We start from the raw sequence: 19,332 nt of genomic DNA on the forward strand, positions 1-19,332 counted from the left end.
GTCGATAATATGTTCGGGGAAAAAAAAAGAAATCTATTTCTAATGCAGGTTTATCGATTCAGCTTGAATATCGCCCGCATGACCGACTGTTATTCGGTGAGATTCTCCCAATCGTTGAGATACGTTATACCAATCATCTTTAATGAAGTTAGATTATGAACGATATGAGAATTCAGAGTCCCCGCATAAGGCCCGAAACATAACACAGGCAGGAAGAGAAACTTAAATAACTAGTACTAGTGAGCCGGTAAAGTTGCAGTGCACATATGTGTGTTTGTACACGCGTGTTTGCGTACAGTATTTTCAAGTGCTCGCGCTATATTTGTACGCCAGTTGCTGGTAGCGCACGAGGGAGGGTCAGTCCATATGGTAGCGTGATACATATATATTCGAATTAAAGCGGCTGCAAGCGTGCCGAGAGCGTCAAAGGGGGCTCTGGTCTTTTCATCGATACGCGTACACGCGTGTGCCTGTATATATATAAGCAAACCCAAAGCACGACGCAATCCCCCTGCGCGTTGGGGCCCCCTCTCGTCTTTTTTTTTTCTCTGCGTCCTTTTTCATTTTCAGCTTCGTGTTGTGGCCTCAGTTCGAACTGGCCGTTCGCCCCCTGTGCAGTGTGCAGTGCAGTCGCAGACGCGACGACTCTTCGGTTGTTTATTCTGGAGAGATTTTTTCAGTTACCTCTTTGGACCATTGACAATACTAGAGAAGTAAAACTTCAACATTAGGTATAGATGATGATACATTGTTATTTTTTCAATGTATCTTTTTTTCGTAATTAGAGTAGATTTCAGTAGGTTGTGGTTTTAGATTTAATGGGTAATTATTTGATTCGCGATTGTTTAAAACATGAAACTTCAGAATATTTTTTCATTTATTTTAGACGAAAAAAAATTTAGAGGAAAATGACACCGAAGGCATCGTACCGTCGCCAGAAAACATCTGAGCTCAATTATCATATCTATTCTCCTTACTACGACGATCAGTCGATACGAAATAACGTTCGGGTGCCGGAAATTCATCCAGATGAACATGTCTTGGCGTGGGAAAGATACTGCTACGTTCTGAGAATGATGGAAGAGAATCGTTGCGATTTTGACAATAGAGTTCTGATCGACGCAATGTTTCGCGGCAGCGATTTGTCGTATTCTCCTGGCTTGTAATTAACTTTGATTATACTTGGGCATTAGACTAAAAAATTAACTCAACATGATCTCTCGTTACGGTAAGATTCGAGCGTCGCGTTTTAGTGGCATGAACGGTTCTAGTCATTCAGATACTGCAAGAGCGTTTTTAAATAAAAATTTAAAAATAGATTTAGTATATAAGTTAAACCTTGAATGCCGAGTATAGTATTATGTTGTACGTCTACTCCAAGTTTCGTATGTACGTATATTTCTCTGGAGCGGCATAGTTAAATTTTAACTATTTCAATCCACTTGTGTGGCCATATAATTACGCAAAAAATAATATATGTACTAGTGAATTTATAAAAAAAAAAAAAACAAAGAAAGAGTGAATTAAAGATATAAATAAATCAAAAACAAAACCATGTTTTTTTTATTTAAGGTTTTTGAAAAAATATTAAAGCAACAATATAACTCATAAATCCTTTTATTACACAATTCCGTCACGCAATCGCCGATTATTAATAACTCTTTATTTTGAATACATTAAAAATTGTATCACACAATCGATTGTTCTCATTTTTATAATATACATAAAATTACTAACTAATAATGTATACGTACACGTTGAACTTATTCAATGATCAGCGATCAAACGTCCGTTTTAATTATATTCCTGTAATTTTTCTCCATCTCACCTTCTATTGGCTGTTTGAATTTCTTGTGACAATTTAATCATTTTATTGAATACTATATTGAACAGTATATTTTTTGTTTTGAGCACTCAACTGTAGATAAAAACGTATGAGAAGCTGAAGAATGTATATTGATTTAAGTAAATTTCTTCACGTGTGCTTTATCGCACTTAATACTTGATTCGCTTTTTCTTTCTTTCATTAATGTTACATTCATTTGAACCCAGATCAAAAAAAAATTGAGAAAATTTTTTGCTTCATCTCATCACAACTTGGCACCGATCAATAAAAAATCGGATATGTTTATCACTTTTTATCTCGTTGAACTTCATAAGTACAAAAATGTATAGTTTTTACCGTTGGACTACGTTTAGAGATAAAAAATATTCGATTACATGCACTGATAATCTACAAATGTTGATAAGCTTAATTTTTTTCATTTGCACAAAACTATGCGAATACAAATTCTAAAAGTCTATCTGGTAATGCAAATGAAAAATTAGATCACGGATAATCAATGACAACTGGTATTATCGTAAGAAAATTAGCCATACCACATCAGCCAAAAATTCGGGTTTTCTTGGCGAATAGACGATTTCTCTTATTGTTGCATGTTGAGATAGACATTTTACTATTTTTCTTCTCCGAGAAACAAAAATGAATTTCTCTTAAAATTGATTCATACAATCTCATAAAAATATGAGAATCAATACTCTGTGTAATCCATCATAAATTACTTTGACGCATGCGGGAGCCATTATCTCTTCCCACGACAATTGTGTTTCGTTATATTCTTGTAGATTTTCTTACGCTTTGAACAATTGCCTTAAACGAAATTTATTTTCTGGCAGGTCAGTTTTCGACAAGCATTTAAAAATTATTTGGCTATTATCGTTTGAAAAATATTATTTGCAGTGGAATGCATAGAATAATCTTCAAAAAGCGCATTAATACAATTATAAAAGTAATAGTTTTACGATGTACGTGTACAAAAAGAATATGCAACAACAATACTCATTTTTTCAAAAGCGAAGAAAAGTAACAAAAAGTTATAAATAAATATTTGTAAAATATGTATCATGGCAAAATGATTAGTTTGATATATTACACAGGTATACATATGTACACTGGCTCTGAGTGTGACGAGGCAACGATCACTCGACAATAATAACAGTAACAACAATAAAGAAAAAGTTGTTCTAAGAGGACCAATCGTTTTACGAGTTACAATTTATTTTTGGTTCATATGTTACAGTAAAAACGTGGAGATGTTACTCAAAAAATGAAATAATGTTTTTAGCACATAATCAACAATTTAAAAAAAAAATACATTGATTTCGATATTTCTGTGTTTTATTCTAAGTATTTATTAATTCAAAACAAACATTGTCTTTTTAAAACATTGATTTCAAAAAATTAATTAAAATCTAAAACAAACAATTTTTTAACGTTAATAATTAATTTTTTCAAATTGAATAATATTGTTTAATGTGTAAAAGTTCTAATTACTAAAGTTGATTGCTGAAAAAATATTTAAATTTTGACTGAATAATTTAATAACTCAAATGAGCAACTGTATAAATTACACCTACATGATTAATGATTTTTGACAAATTTCAATTTTCCACTTGGAAACAAAATTTATGACACATACAATAATTAGTACATTGACATTAATATTTACGAATTTAGGTCATCGTATTATACTTTAGTACGGATATTAGATAAAATTATAGTTTCAATTTACTTGAATCAAGTATTTTTTTTAAAAGTATCATCTTCAAGTTCCAAGATGATAGCATATTTCAATATAACAACAAAGCTTCTATACATTCTTCATTTATTTAGTACATAGTACAGGGTCAATTTGACCAGTACACCGATAATTGCAAATTGTGCAGATAAATTATTTCATGCAACTAAAGTTCATGAATTTGTAACAAAAGTTAAGCACGATTAAACATTTTTCGCCAAAAACAATGATCTAGGTTTTTGTTTCATTCCATGACCTGAAAGTTTTATTAATAAGGACATATTCAGTGTCATTATTAATCAAAATTTCTGTTTTATCTAATAAAGTTCATGCTGAAATCGTAAATAGCTATTTCTTTGAAACTGTTTAATTACATTCTTATAGTAAAATTAATACAAAATAATATCTCGCGTTCTTTCTAGAAAATCAATTATGGCCTATGAAATTTTAATATTCATCTATCTAATACAATTAAATACATAAATGTAATTACAAAATAATTATAATAAAAAAAATTTCTGCTAAGTTTTTCACAGCTAATACATTGCATAATTCTGACTTTGACAAGTGTGTTCAGGAGATATTGAAAAAAAATAATAATAATAAATCTGGCATTTCTAATGTCCATGAACGTGCAAAAAGCATAAAAATAGTAATTTTCAAAATGAAAGTATACTTTCCTCAACATAAAAACTCAAATACATCAACAAAATTATTTGTAAAATCACTTGGAACCCTCAAAACTTAACATTTATGTACAATTTTAAATAGAAAACACATCTTGGTCCTCTTAAACGGAGAATTTTAAAATAGAAAAGAACAATTGTTTTAACTTATCGATAGCACCGCCGCTGCCAATTCTCAGTTTTGAAGTGAGAATCAGCTGAGCGACAGTTGCCTCATCTCAAGACGGTAGTACGTCGAGTTCCAATACACTTTGCGTCATAGTGCCAATTCTTTCTTTTTTCTCTTCGATACCAATCGCGTTAACGGCAGCCGAATGTCTGGGTAAAGTCGCTACTAAATTAGTTTCTTTAATGCGGTTGATTTTGTCGACGCAATCGATATCTTGCGTCGATTCGAAGTTGAGTCTTGGTTTGTCGTTCGCCATTATACACAACTTATCGTCCTGAAAATTCAAGACCGTCTTCATGGAGACGGAGTTACGAGGATCTTCACACAATGAGCGTGGATTCAAGGGTACTTCTCGAGTTGAGCCAAAATTACGTTCGAAATTTTTGAATGGTAACATACAGTCAGGTGGTAATGAAGGCGGGCTGCCACGACGATGGGTAGTAGTCTGAGCGCCTACTACGTAATCGCTGGGCACACTCTCACGCTTTTCAATCTTAATTTCGGTTACCTAAATGAAAAGAACATTTTGTTAAGATATCATCATTAGACACATCTTACAAAGCTCGGGACTTAAAGCTTGCCTGATTCTGTCGGATAAGAATATCAGGGGCAGATTCAGGTAATGGCTCTTGAGTCAGTGGTGGCCATTCTGTATTTAAGCTCATATCACGATCGTACTGCAAAAATTTTCGTCTTGATTTGTCTACGTTGTGCAGTTTCTTTTTCAGTTTCGTCACAACAATATAGTCAACAACGAACAACTCCACTACCATGGCCAAAACGAAATTAGCAAGTCCATAAGCCAGAAGGACGCAACGGAAAGTCATTTCTGGCGGTAAGACTAGCTCAAACCATTCAGCGAGTTGTTGGAACGGAATAAGTGTGATGTAAGCAGAAAACATAGTCAAAACGATAAATGATCCTGAAATTAGAAGAATTTTCATTATTGAACTATTCATTAATTTGAAAAAAAAAAAAAAAAACGAATGTCTAATATTATAAGTGAAAACTCACCGAGTAATCCATAATTAGTGTACATTGGTTGACGATAAGGTCTGCCTTTGGAGAATACCACAGCCATTATGATGTATTGTAGCGAACTCATGATAAAAATTGTGTAATTTTCCATGCATCCAACATCATCTTTATCTTCATGTTCTTTAGGTTGGAACGGTTTAAAATCGGCTGTTTGTCTCAAGCTAAAGAGACTTAAGTACTGGAATATACCAACCAACGCGATTTGCAAAGTCAAACTGAGAATCGGTGTGGCGCTCATCAAACTAGTCAATGGTGGGTTTTTGTGCAGAGGTCCTTCGTACGCTTTGGTCTTTCCAAAGAAGAAGGCAAAAATTGAGATAATAAACAGATCGATGTAAAGGAATTCGATGTCCGTCAAGTTCGAGCCGATGCTGTAGAGCAATAGCACGGAAACAAATTGAATCAAAGAGTATCCAGCCATGTACTTGAAGATTCCAAACGATGTCACTAGAGCAGCGCGACCCTCGCGTATGACTGACAAGACGCAGGAGATGTTGGTGTCGCGACTCGTGAAAGGCGAAGCCACGGATGACTCCGTATCCGACAAGGATATGCCGGTATGGGCGGCTTTAAGAGCTCCGCAGTCGTTCGCACCATCGCCTACCATGGCCACGTAGTAGCCAAGAGCTTGCAACTCTTGCACGAGCTGCTGCTTTTGATCCGGAGACATTCTAGCGAATATTGTTCCACGCGTCGATATCTTTGGTATTAACTCAGGGTAATACTGTTTAATCGTTGCCCAAGTTTTTCCTGTCAAGGAAAACACGTAATCGTTCTTTCTCGAGTTCTTTTGTACTTTGCCATTTTTCTCGATGCTGAAATGATTGAAATTATTTTTGAAATTAAAATTTCGTCGATAAATTTACTGAAAAATTGTTTAAGAAAAAAAAAATCAACTCACTCGTCGGAAATGTAATTCATAACAGCTCCAGCACGGTGATTGTTATTGGCGTATACGCCGCCGCTCTCGATAGTCTCGAGACTCACGACGCTATTGATATCGGTAATCTCGCTGAAATCACCTTCGCCGGCCAGCGGCGTAGGCGAGGATTGGCCTTGACTGCCTTGAGTGTAACTCCGGCTGAAGTACAGGGTCGGCTTGGCATGATTGGGCTGACTGACAGCAGTGACGGCGATGACAGGCACGCCGGGCTTGACGATGTCGCAGTCCCGAGCGACCGACAGGGCCGTGAGCATATTGTCGCCGGTGACCATGACGACTTTGATCGCGGCCTCATTGAGGGCAGCGATCACCGGCATCGTCTCCGGTTTCAACCGATTTTCCAATATCACGAAGCCCAAAAAGTTCAGCTCGGTCTCGGCAGTCTCGCGCGTTATGCGCTGGACCTTGGCGTAGGGCAGGCGTTTCAAGGATTTGTAGGCCAATGCGATGACCCGGTAGCCTTCCGAGGTGTATTCTTGCAGAACGCTGTTAAAATCATGGGGTACTGAAAAGTAAACAGAAAAAAAATCATCAGTTGATCTTATCAAATGGAAGAAAAGTTAAAATTTTGAGTGTGTTATCGCGACGCAATACGACTGTCTTACGTAAGCCTCATTATGTAGAGCAATTGCGGCCGTTCTGTTGCGGCGCGCGCGTAAAAAAGGGGGATTAAACTTCATCGCTCTCGGAAGTGGCGAGCAATTAGGAAATTGATCGTAACGATGATCAATGATTTTCAATGTTCGATGACAATACAGTTAGCCGACCTTGAAAAGTGTTCTTTAATGCGTATGCAAAGTGGACATTTCATATTTACCTGATTCGGGCTTCGACAGGCTGAGAATCATTTCAGGACTTCCTTTGCAGTAGAGATCATAATGATCGGCTCCGAGCGTCCTCGTGATGACGCTCATACGCTGCAAGCTCGACGTAAATGGAAATTGCCTCACGATACCGATGACGACTCCGTCGTCGGCGAGCTCGTCGGTCGCGAGGGACGTCGTCAAGCTCTCGTCGCCACCGTGATCCTCGCTGTCGTGGCTCTTGAGGAGATTCTTCATGGTGATGCTGGAGTTGTCCGGTGGCCTCACGACCGTCGGGAAGAGCATGGAAAATTTCGAGGTGTCGGACACATTGGGCTCCTCCAGTATCCATCCGGTGGACTCGAACATTTTCAGATCCAGGGGATCGCCGATCAGCTGACCGTCGATTATGGTGATCGAATGACACGTTACCATGCCAATGAGTACTTCGCTTAACGGAAGGCTGGTGATTTCCTTACACGGTAACTGGAACTTTTTCGTAGTCACGGAAACGACACCCCACATGTCAAGGCCGTCCTCGGTCAAGGTGCCGGTCTTATCGAAGCATACACAGTCAATGGAGCCCGAGACGTTAATAGCTCGTGGACTCGTGCAGAAGATCTTGAATTTCTTCAATCGACTCTGCGCCACTGTAAAAGTGGATGCAAACAGGTTACGATCGTTTCAACTTGGATAGAACTACAAATATTACAGTGATTATGTAATTCTTCACTCACCTAATCGACCGACGGTCATAGCGGCAGGCAAAGCGGGCGGCACGACAATAGTGATGAGATCAAGAGCCTCGAGTGCAATATCCCGCGGCGACTCCTCGTTCATTACCTTGCTAATGACAGTATAAATGGCACCCACGACGGCGATGCAGGCAAGCCCAATGACGAATTTGTAGGAGTCCTGCTCGAATTTAAAGTCCACCGGGGGTGGGTACATGATCGAACGGACGAGTCCGCCTTTGCTCGTGTTGTAGCCAGTGCGAATTACCACAGCCAGAACCTAGAGAAAAAGTACATCAGAACGTTAATGAATTTCAATGACGCACGGAATCGCGAAGCTATGCTGGAAAAGCAACATTCCAACGCGAGGGTATCGCGTTACAGATTACGAGCGAAACGTCCAACTTACTTTCTCGGTACCGAAGTATCTCGTTTGCAGAACTTTTGTACCGCAGTAGAGCGTGTGTCGAGCGTGCTCCTTGCCGTCGTAAATGACGTCGTTGGCGGCCGGTATGGGCGTCTTGGTGACGGGCACCGACTCACCGGTGAGCATGGACTCGTTGAGAATGCAGTTGCCCGTGATGAGCACTGCGTCGCAGGGCAGCACGCAGCCGTAAGACGGAATCACGAGTATGTCGCCGGGTACGAGATTCTTCGCCGGAATGGTCATCGTTTTGTCCGTGGCTCGATCTCGAAGTACCGTAACGACGTCCGACGAGCTGACCGTCGAGCTGAGATTGCGTTGATTCTGCGGAGGATAAAGTACCGTAAAACTTTAGATCCAGTTACAATCGGATATCGTTAATAGATATCGGAGCAATATTTTTCAGCGACAAAGTCACTTCTTATCTTTATGTTCATTGCATAGATTTTCAATAGATTGAAAAAAAGTTAAAGTCAGGAAATACTTACTCGTCGAGTCTGCACGGAGGCCATAATGACGCCGCATACCGACATCGACAGAATGACCAAAGCGTAGTAAATGTAATTATCGGAGATCCAAAGGGCAAAGCTGAAAATCTGGAAGACGTAGAATGGATTCAGTACTTCGAGGAGGATCAACGTCAAGAGGGACGAGACGGGCACGACGATTTCGTTGGCGCCGTAAACGCCACGACGCATGAATTGCTGAGCGGCGCTCAGGCCGCTCATTTGATGCAGGCTCGACGTGACCACTCCGGTGTCGAGGCCGCGCAATTTCATGTATTCGCCGCGATCCGCTTCCCAGATGTAGGTGAGCTTTTTGCACGTGAACGCGTACATCCATGGTACCTCTGCAACGAAAAAAATACCGTTAAAGTAAGAAACGTTCTAACTCCAGGTTAATTGGCAGCTGGCAATTTTGCTCACCTTTAAAGTGACCTCCAGACAAGTGAAACGACATAGGCATCGGCGTTTGTTCTTCATCTTGCTCTGGCTCAATTGATATAGCGATTTCGGATCGCGAATCATTCAATTTAGTCGGCAGTTCCGCTAGTTCCTCGATAGTCTCGCTGCGGCAATTTTTCCTGTAATCGAATTTATGATGCATTAACGAGTTATTCAAATTTTTTAATCATCGGGATAATTAAGTTTTTGTAAACTTACCAGATATCTTGCGCGAGTACTGTTTTAATTTTCTTAACGTGATAAATTGAGTGCTTGCCTTGGAATTGTTCTTTGAGCAATACAGTTTCTGCTTCCTCAACTGGACATTTAGAATGGGTAGCGTATAACATGAGTTGTGGCACCCAATGAAAGACAAGTCTTAATAGTCCACCTGAGACAAGTATTAGGAACCAAGTAATGGCAGTATATGCTTTGTTTCTCTTATACCTGAAAATTAATTTTGCTCATCAAAATAATGTATTATACATTGTATATGTACATTAAAATAGACATCAATTTACCCATAGATTTCCATCTGGTCCTCCTCACCAGGATTAACATAATCCACTCCATTTTTCAAATGGGGTAGGCCGTTGCCTCGAGTACCTATGATATTCATAAATTTATGATGTTATGATAAATTTTAAATAATATTTTAATAGTACTTTTATATTTTTGTAAGAAAGATAAAATAAATGGATAAAACTTTTTTTTTGAGAGATCATCTTACCCTCTAAAAGTTCTGTTTTCTGCTCTTGTTGTTGCTCCACACTAGCGTTATTGATTTTGGTACCAAAAACGTTATAGTTACTCTTAGTGAAATTCAAAGAAAGGTTATTCGGAGTGGCTGGCATTTTTAAGCACTGTTTCACCTCTTCAAAACTTGCAAAATTCTTTCCTTATCCTTATTCTTAACTATTAGCTACTTTAGATTATATACTTATTTGTCGATACCTATACGTTTATATGTATTTAGCATATGAAACATTGACTAAATTAATAATAAATGTATATCTTTGGTTTGATTTTTCAAATGCTGATTAACATACACAGTATGTAATCTATTCTTAATCATCAAAGTCTAGTAGTAATGTATAAATATACAATTTTATGCCAAATGCTCCAATGTTGAATCAAATGAATTAGGAACTCAAGAAAAAGTAAACTCTTCTGCTACCGATACCAGTTGAGTGTCATCTTGAAGTCTTTTTCTGTGAGTCTTTGTTCAACTATAAGCACATAATTACAGCTTGACATTTGTTTATAGCCAATGCTATCGCCCTGTGCTGTTTGGAGCGTGACTGATGTCTTGTCAGTCACCAGGATCTGCAAGTTTTCTCCAACCAATCTTTGAATCAATAACTTCTCGCTCAAATTTGCTCATCCCGGGATGTAATTGTGATGTTGTCAATTTTCCTGCTTTAGTTGACAAGATGCTCTGACAGGAATGGAGGATTTTCTCTTGTAAAAGCGGAGCAACTATCAAATAATAGGACAAGTTAGAGCCAGTAATATTAAAGAACTAAGTACTAATTTTCAATTACACATTAGTTAGCAACGCAAAAGTAAGTTTAATAATGTCACAAGATACTGTAACTAGACAGGTGACTAAGAATATAAATATAGAAATTAAATGATATTTACAAGTATATTAACTAGTATGAAGTCATAAGAACACGCCAACAAATGAGCAATTGAAGCTTGTGTTATAAACAAAGATATAAAAATCAATTGATTATCAATAAGTACCACTGATTGGTCGATATGAGCCAAGCTGAAGCGGAGAAGAAACAACAAGTGCTCCAATATTAACTGTCTTCCCAATAATTAAATTGTTTGAAGCACAAGATCTCAAATACATTACGAGTCACAAGTATGTATAATGGTCAAACTCAGCAGATGCTTTTCAATTTAAGTACAAGAGCTGCACAAGAGAGATTCACTAGTCGACGCGACACGCACGATCAAATAGATTCAATTCCAAACCACTTGTGTAATGTGTTTCTTTAATTAGCTTTGACACGCACTTCACTTTGAAAATGTTTTTTTGCTTTTTGCTCGGAGCTTATATATCACAGAGTTTGCGGAAAAAAAAACCCAAACGAAGCACGTGAGAGAAAGAGAGGGAGAAGCACAGAAGCTCTCAAGTTTCTTGTATTATATCGATGATTCAGACGTACAACATTTGCTGCTGTTCGGAAATAATAATTTGCTGCTTCTGCATGAACAAACCCGTCACGGGACTTCTAAGAATACGAAATTCCACGATTGCGTTCATCTTTGATCCAGAACAATAGAAAGTAGCAAGCATAGTATTGTAGCTCGATATTATATTCACTATGTATTATAACGAAGTTAAGAGCAGCAACGACATCGATTAGAAGAGAGAAGATATTATTATATGTAGAAGGAGCGAACTTGAGCGCAGCTACATGTCATAAATGCAGTAGTATAGGGCACGCATCGAGACAGTAGCAGTAGCAGCAGCAGCAGCAACAGAGTAAAAAGCTCACCTCACTTGACAGCACACGCTCACTGTGCGCGTAATGTTATATTATGCAGCCACAGGCTGAAAATGGCCTTAGACGATAGATAAGAAATGTATCGGTGTGACGACGTAGTCGGCGTTGCTATTTCCTGTGCGTATTTTCCGTGCGACGATATTCCGTATATAATTTCGTAGAGAGATCAAGATGGCGTGTATGAACTAGTTATAGTCCGTTTCTGCACGTGTGCACACGAAGGCGATCGGCGCGTGTGCCAATTTTAGAGCCCACACAGCACAAGAAGAACGAGAAGAGGCGAAGAAAAGACGCGACACAACTCGGAGCGGACTCGGGAGCATCAGCAACAGCATCGGCCGAGCAGCGAGAGAGCGCGGAGCTTTTCCAATTCCCCCTTTTTTTTGCGAGCAGACGATAGCTGAACGTGCACGCACGTACGAATTCGAGTCAACTGCAGCAGCAGCAGCGGCAGCAGCAATCGATCCGCGGGGCAGGGACTCGGTGCGATGAGCGAATTCTGTGTAAATGTGTGTGTTCGTTTATACACACTGTATACAAGCACAGTGATCCGCGTGTATGTACACACGGACACAGTTGCAGAAAGTGACACACACAGAGAAAGAGAGAAAGAGACGCTTCGGAGAGAGCGCGCGCGCACGCCTCGCCTGCTCGGACACACAATCAACTGGAGCTGCTCGCCGCGAGAACGTGCGACTGTGTGTATATTATTTGCAGAGTTTGGAGGTGATCCAACGCCGAACGCAGCGCGGGGCAATAAGTGTGTATAATATAGGTGTGTGTGCTGCAGGAAAAATGTGACGTTATCGCTGACGGCTGCGACTCTGCTCCATACCTATGATATGCGCACGCGGCGACGCAACGGAAATAACGTCTGCGAATTTTTCGAATAAAAAGAGAGACGAGCAGCAGCAGTCGCAGCAGAAAGCTGGACTGACAATTTCCGCGCACCTTTATAGCTTTCTTCGCTTCGTCAGGCAGCTATCGTCGTCGGTGTGCTGTAGCATGTTGTTGTATGTAGCTATATATCTGTCAGTGTATGCGCGCGTGTGCTCCCAAACGGGGAGGGGATATTATTGGTCGGGGAGAGCAGCTCCAAACTGTGTTCGCCGCACTCGCCACTCGGCGGCCTCATGCTCGACTATAGGCTATCTCTATATAAACGCAAAAAGCGGCTGCTTCGCGCTCGGACATTGCGCAGTCGCCGGGGATTCGCGTCCAAGTAGCAGACCAGAAGCACGTGATCGTGGTCGGATGCTACTTGCACTGCCATTGGACTCCCGCGAGTCGTATGCGCGCCGATGATAGATCGTTTCGGGTGTCTGTGAAGCATGCGTTACAAGATCGATCAAGCCATTCGGTTATTTTTTCTTTTTTTCGTCGTTAGAACGACTCTTAATGGAAAATCGATGTATCAATTACAGGTGCGCGCCTAGTGTAAATCGATGGTTCGGTTTTTCAATAAAGTCCGCTGCATATTTATTACAATGTGATATGTTGCACTATTGGCCAGAGAAAAAAAAGCGAAAATGCAAATAGTTTACATAAAGTGCCCTCGTCATCGCTCTCAAAACATCCATAGAGTATCGTTTTTTTGTTGCACCAAAGTGTCGAGTGCACGCGCTAGACCAGCAGATCTAGTGTTACTTTGGGTAATTCGAGACTGCTCCTTCCTTTTTATTCTGCCTCAACTCGTCGATCGAAAGGCAAAACTTTGGCCGATACTCCGCGCGCGTCGAAATGTTCGAGCGCACGATGCAAGCTCGAAAATAATACAATCTCGCGTCTAATTTTTCAATTGTCACCCAATCTCGCACGCGTTTACAAACAAGACGAGCATGTGCGGCGAAACGTCAATGGATTTCCAGATACTCGATATAACACACACACACGCACATATCCTACCGAGAGTATCGAGAGCATAAAGCATTGTTTGCTTTAATCGCGATAATTAAGATACGAGTTCTTGTCATATATTCGTCGTTTATACGCGTGCGTATACGTCTGTCTATTCGTATTTTAATCGTATATGTATAATAAATGCTCATTACGCTTTGTGCGCGCGCGTGTATGTACACAAACGTATATATGTGGCGTCGAGATTATACGCTTAATGATGACTCCGCGCGAGCCGCGAGCGGCGACGCACAATAATATCGTCGCTACTCTCGTAAACTTCCCTTGAGCTAATTTGACGCATTGTGCAAGATACAGGCTAATTTGCCATTTACGCTTTTCAGCGTGTAATCGGGAGGAAAAAAAAAATAACAATTTCACTCACGGGGATTTCGTCAATCCGCTAAGTATAGTCGACACACAGCAGCACGAGCCGCGTGTTTGTTCGCGGGCAAATAATAATTTGTTTTGTCGCGGACTTTTTAACCCGCTTTTTTTAATTATTGTTCGCGCGAATTCGATGTTTTCGAGCTCGGCATAAAAACAACAAAACACAAAAAGGAACGTGACGTCGCGTAAATCTGTCTTGATTCATGCTCTCATTGTTCTCCCTCTAAATATTCACGCACCAACGAGAACAATGAAATTGGAAGACGTTGAAGAACATTTTCCGTCATTTTTCTATCGGTCGTTACGTGCTGCAGTCGCGTAATTACGCCTAGTCACGTCGAAATTCGTCTGCCCCGACACTGATAACCGCTGCAGGCACTGCGGCTGTACGAGCTCCAATACTACCTACATGCGACATCATGCTAATGAGCTGATTGAGCGCAATTATCTCGGCATCGTTTAGAGGTACGCGTGCACGAGAGCACACCCACTCGAGTGTACACTGTACGTGTGCGGGTGGTGGCGCTGGACCATGACTGCGCTTTTTTCTCCTCTTTTTTTCCTTCGCGTCTTTATGCACTGTATACACGTGCGCGCTCGTGCACTGGCCGCCATCACCAACCACCACCACCACCAGTGGCAGTACATGCGGGCTGATAAAACATAAGGTGTAATCTCTCTCTCTCTGTCTTGCTTCTGCTGCTGACCACTCGCGTCTGATTCATTTGAACAAACAGAGAGCATAAATCAGCGGGATTATACCGACGACACGACTTATCGTATTATAATTATACTTTCTTATCTGCGCCTTACACCGAATCGTTTGTCCGCCGACTCGGTTAATCCCCTGCTTCGTTTTCTAGAATAAGTCCATGTACGTACACGCGTCGACGCTACGATGATCGATGTCGCGCTTGTATTGTAAGTCAGGTGACGGAACATTATGAGTTCCACTAATGAGTTTTATCGGGTACTCGAATCTGTCTGCGAGCTCCAGTCATTTTTCTTATTTTTGGTAATTTTTTCCTTTCGTGAGCATCGGATTTACGCGTCGTTGATTCTTCAAAGTAGGCTTTCGATCACACAATTAACTCTATTCATCTGTGTTTTATTAGATGCTCATTAAAACTCGACGATTTTTAAATACCTCATTATCATTATTGACAGACCAGAGATATTTCATAATTAACTCGAGATATCTTATGAATTTATTGCTAATTGTTTTCTAATGGAATCATAAAGATTGTTATTACAATGTCCATTGGATGAGTAAAACCCGTTGCAAAAATCGTTTTTCCCAAGAATCAAAACTCATATATATATGCAGTGCAACACGTTTTTTCCACTCTGAAAAAATCCTGCACATTCTTGGGAATGCCAGTCGTTTGCGATATGTGGAACGAAAAATGTATAAATAATACAAAAAAAAGCCGCGAAGGCTTATCCTCGATAAAAATAGAGCAGGTATATAAACGGTAAAATAGATTAATACACGTCTAACGAATTGTCGATGGTTTTACCTCGCGTCTCGAGACAGATACAGAAAAATCAGCACAGACCTGTAATAATCTTTTGTTTGAACTGTACGATAATAATATGAGGCGCCGATTAAGCAGAAAAAAATGTGCTATAATACGTCGAATGTGCGCTGCGCCGTCCGAAGAGGATTCATCGAGGCGAGCGCTTGGCTATTACTTAATACTTAAATACTTGTTACGTGCAGCTATTACGCTACCGTACAGTTTACGTCAAAGCTGCAGCTAAGATCATTTTTAACAGATCGATCTCTCGTCCGAGCATCAAAACCTAATGAACTTTGAGGGCCGATACACGCGGAGTTTTATCCATTTATTTAACTTTATGAGAAAAAGTATTAGAGCAAAAGTGGTGCAAGACTTACCGTCCATGATATCCATGGCTCCTCGGGGCGTGATTGAGCGATTACTCCTCTCTTCTTTCTTGTTAATTCGCTCGCACTTAACGATATAACTTAACTTAACTAACTATATTTAGCTTATAAAACTAAAACTTAATCCTAAACTTATGTGCGCGTATCCGAATTTTTGTCCTTGACGCGCACTAAAATTTTCGCAAACTATCCGGCGGATTTTTCACCCCGTCCTCAAAGTGCCTCGGTGCCGTGCCCAAAGGGACGGGGTCAATTGCGTCCACCGTCGTCGTAGCTTCGTCCGTCAGCTCCGAACATAGAGCTTCTGCAGTCCCGCTGTAGCGACAGCTTCTTAGGCATTATTTGTCGACGAACTGAAACAAAAAAGGCAGAATCTGAAGGATACTTTCGTTTGTATGAGAGTTTGACTCATTGCTATTCGACAACAATACGATTAGAAAGAGAACGAGAATGTCTCGAAGGTTGGACAATCGATCAGCGCGTCTCGAAATGAAACGCCTGTATCGCGGCCGCCTACGGGGGCCAAGCTCGCATGGAATTTTTTCAATTATTCAAAGCTCGTGCATCGCTTACCGATTTCGGTGCGTGCGGATAATTACAATTTAAGTAGACCCATGGCGCGAGCAGCGCCGCATCTTATCGGCCATTATATATTGTAGAATGAAAATTTTGATCTATGACTAATGGCCCGGGCCTCGGTGGAATATTCTATATCGAGCGTGTAATAATAGGCAACATTAAAATCAGATTAGAATACATGAATTCCGATGCTACCCGAGATTACATACAAAGTGCGCCCGATGATGATATATATACAACGTTTTTTCCGCTATATACAGCCGACGATTCGCGTATTGTATATGGAACAAATATTTGCAATCTTGATAATGCGCCCGCTGGTGGATCGAGCGTTTCGCGTGGACGATTCGCTTCGCGCGCCGCTTTAATTATTTTTCGATAACGAGCGGATAAAAGAGCGTGCAAAGATCGCGATCATCGAGGGAAAGTTTTGACAAATTTTCATAGGCTCATTATTAAATAGTAAATGTTGCTTGCAGCGTTCGCGATAAAGATTATGATTTATGCCGTTGTCGGGTCGTAAAAATAAAAAATCATCGATTCGGCCTGAATATTTTCCGTCGACTGTATCGGGCACCGAAGTTAGTCTTGAAAGATTATTTTTCACGCCCATTTTTTGAGTTTTTCCACTGAACTTTCACTTCGTTGTTTTCTAGGTATTCATAAAACCATTTAGAAAATATTCAGTGGACATGTCAGAAGAGCACGTGTTTGAAAACGATGCCCTGACTTCGATAACTTTAAAAATCGGAGAAATTGTATTAAAAATTGACCGACAATGTGCTCACCTTGTATAATTGATAAACTAGTCACACACCACCGTTTAAACAAATAAAAAAACTATGGAGTCGGCTTTTCTGCTCCTGTTGCACTCGACGAACGTAAGAACGAAACTGCGTCTACATAACTGCTCGCTGAGCCAAGCCAAAAGTTAATAAACAATTTTTCTCCGTTGTTCGAGACTCACTAAATCACTCGCGTGCACTGCTGCTGGTCGTGAGTGAAAAAAAAGCGAAACTAAAGAGAGAGAGAGAGAGAAAAAACAAGAGCCGAAGCCGTGTAGCTCACAAGCACAGTCAAAGGTACACGCACACAGACATGTAACGGCTCGTACGGTCGACCGCTGACTGATGACTCTCCAGCTTATAATATGACTCTAACGCTCTCGTTTTCATTCAATTTTAATGATACGGCGCGCTGCTATATGTATGCTCACTGCTTCGCGTGTATACACACACACACGGGCACACAGACACAGACGAGCGCGCAGTACTCCACACACATTTAAACGTGTCACGAGTGTGTGCGTGCGCCTGTACAGATTCGAAGTGAGAGTAAGAGAGATAGAGAGGCGCTCTTTTGATATCATCAATGACGATTAGCGCGCTGGGAGCAGCTACTGGGCGATTGAAATTTGACCGATACCGACTCTGACGCGCGCGCATGTCCATATGTAATCGCTATGTAACACCACGACGATCGCTAATGCCTCTATGGAAGACACCGTGGCCTATTTTTCCTTTTTTTTTTCGACGTATTGTACCGCGAAGAGGAGCGCACGAATTGACATTACACTTACACACTACATACATATGTGTGGACCCGGCAACGAGCGCACGTGCACCCGATTAAAATAAGTGAAAGTTATTGTGTACTTGGACCGAGCCGGCTTGTATTGTAATATTGCGAGCTCGCTTCTGGGGCAATGCAGCGCAGCAATTAGTCCTCGTACGCTGATCCAATGCACGCAACAACAACAGCAGTAGCAGCACGGGAATTAAAGAAATATGTCTTTTTTTCTTCTTTCTTTCTTTCTTTCTTTCTTCGTCGACGAACGTCGTTTTACTGCTCCAACGTAAACGTATATTCGACGTCGATTAATAAAAACGACGTTGAAACATCACTTTTGCTGTTTTCGAAAAGTGTCACGTGATTTAATTGTATTCGTTGCAAAAAAACAACATATAAGACACGATGTATGTAAAAGAATCTTTATTATATCTTATTGTAATTCTAATGAAACAAGACTTGAAAATCATTAAAATCATTAAAGCAACCTTATAAATAGCAATGACTATAATTTTTTTTTTGCTTATCGATAAATATAAGTGTGTCATTTTCAAGAAAATTGAAATTATCATTTTTATTTTATCAATCTTCTGGCAAACATTTATATAAATCTATATAAATATATAAGTAATATATATAATAAAAAAAAGATATTTATAACTACTTTTTTTCGTTCGATAACTTTGTTTTTCGAGCTCGATCTAAGTTTCATATACTTATAACGAGAGTGCGAAAAATGTCACGAGAGCGCGCGGGCATTCGCACAAAAGAGAGCAAAAAAAGAGCCTCAATCAAGAGAAGGCTCCAATCAATTCTTTTATTTATGTGACCCAATATCATAGTTATTAAAAAGTAAAGACTACTTTAATGTTAACCAATTTTTCACAGATCTCGTGCTATACATAATATTCAAACGCCCGTTATTAAGGAAATACCACAGTCATGTTTAAATTAAAATTTTCGAATGGGTTTCCTGGAATTTTCACTGAAGATCCTGAACATCACGAATCGAAGCGAAAATCTCGGAAAATGCGTATGAAAATTTTAATTTAAATATCCTAGCTTCGCTATTTCCTCAAGTATGAAATTCGCGCACAATTTTTATTCGATATTCGTGATTTCCTCACACGTTCGTTGTACAAAAATAA

At 40.0% G+C, this 19,332-nt stretch overlaps 1 protein-coding gene across 4 annotated transcripts; it reads right to left on the minus strand.

Annotated features, from left to right (window-relative positions):
- Positions 1-1,601: 1,601 nt before the first annotated feature.
- Positions 1,602-17,723, minus strand: LOC106659066 (cation-transporting ATPase 13A2). 4 transcript variants are annotated; one of them, XM_014381366.2, is made up of 13 exons: positions 17,404-17,723; positions 16,028-16,389; positions 9,841-9,925; positions 9,539-9,766; positions 9,302-9,459; positions 8,864-9,225; positions 8,361-8,699; positions 7,955-8,231; positions 7,232-7,867; positions 6,373-6,919; positions 5,448-6,286; positions 5,015-5,355; positions 1,602-4,941 (listed from the first exon to the last, which is right to left on the minus strand). In XM_014381366.2, exons 2-13 carry the CDS (start codon positions 16,041-16,043, stop codon positions 4,483-4,485), a joined length of 4,287 nt encoding a protein of 1,428 aa, XP_014236852.1. In that variant the 5' UTR covers positions 16,044-16,389; positions 17,404-17,723; the 3' UTR covers positions 1,602-4,482. The 4 variants fall into 4 exon arrangements, with proteins under 4 accessions (XP_014236852.1, XP_023317068.1, XP_014236851.1 ...); XM_023461300.1 differs by lacking the exons at positions 16,028-16,389; positions 17,404-17,723 and adding exons at positions 10,050-10,798; positions 11,833-12,751; XM_014381365.2 differs by lacking the exons at positions 16,028-16,389; positions 17,404-17,723 and adding exons at positions 10,050-10,798; positions 11,069-11,826.
- Between the last annotated feature and the right edge of the window lie 1,609 nt (positions 17,724-19,332).

This window comes from Trichogramma pretiosum, unplaced genomic scaffold (assembly GCF_000599845.2).
Source record: "Trichogramma pretiosum strain Unisexual culture from Peru unplaced genomic scaffold, Tpre_2.0 scaffold2, whole genome shotgun sequence".
NCBI classification, from domain to species: domain Eukaryota; kingdom Metazoa; phylum Arthropoda; class Insecta; order Hymenoptera; family Trichogrammatidae; genus Trichogramma; species Trichogramma pretiosum.

What these genes read in the sequence shown, in the direction of transcription:
- LOC106659066 (XM_023461300.1), bottom strand. Translation starts at nt 10,173, where the DNA reads ATGCCAGCCACTCCGAATAACCTTTCTTTGAATTTCACTAAGAGTAAC. An exon ending in GATACTTCGGTACCGAGAAA is followed by an intron (nt 8,232 to 8,360) that starts GTAAGTTGGACG and finishes CTTTTTCTCTAG; the next exon opens with GTTCTGGCTGTGGTAATTCG. An exon ending in CCTGTCGAAGCCCGAATCAG is followed by an intron (nt 6,920 to 7,231) that starts GTAAATATGAAA and finishes TTTACTTTTCAG; the next exon opens with TACCCCATGATTTTAACAGC.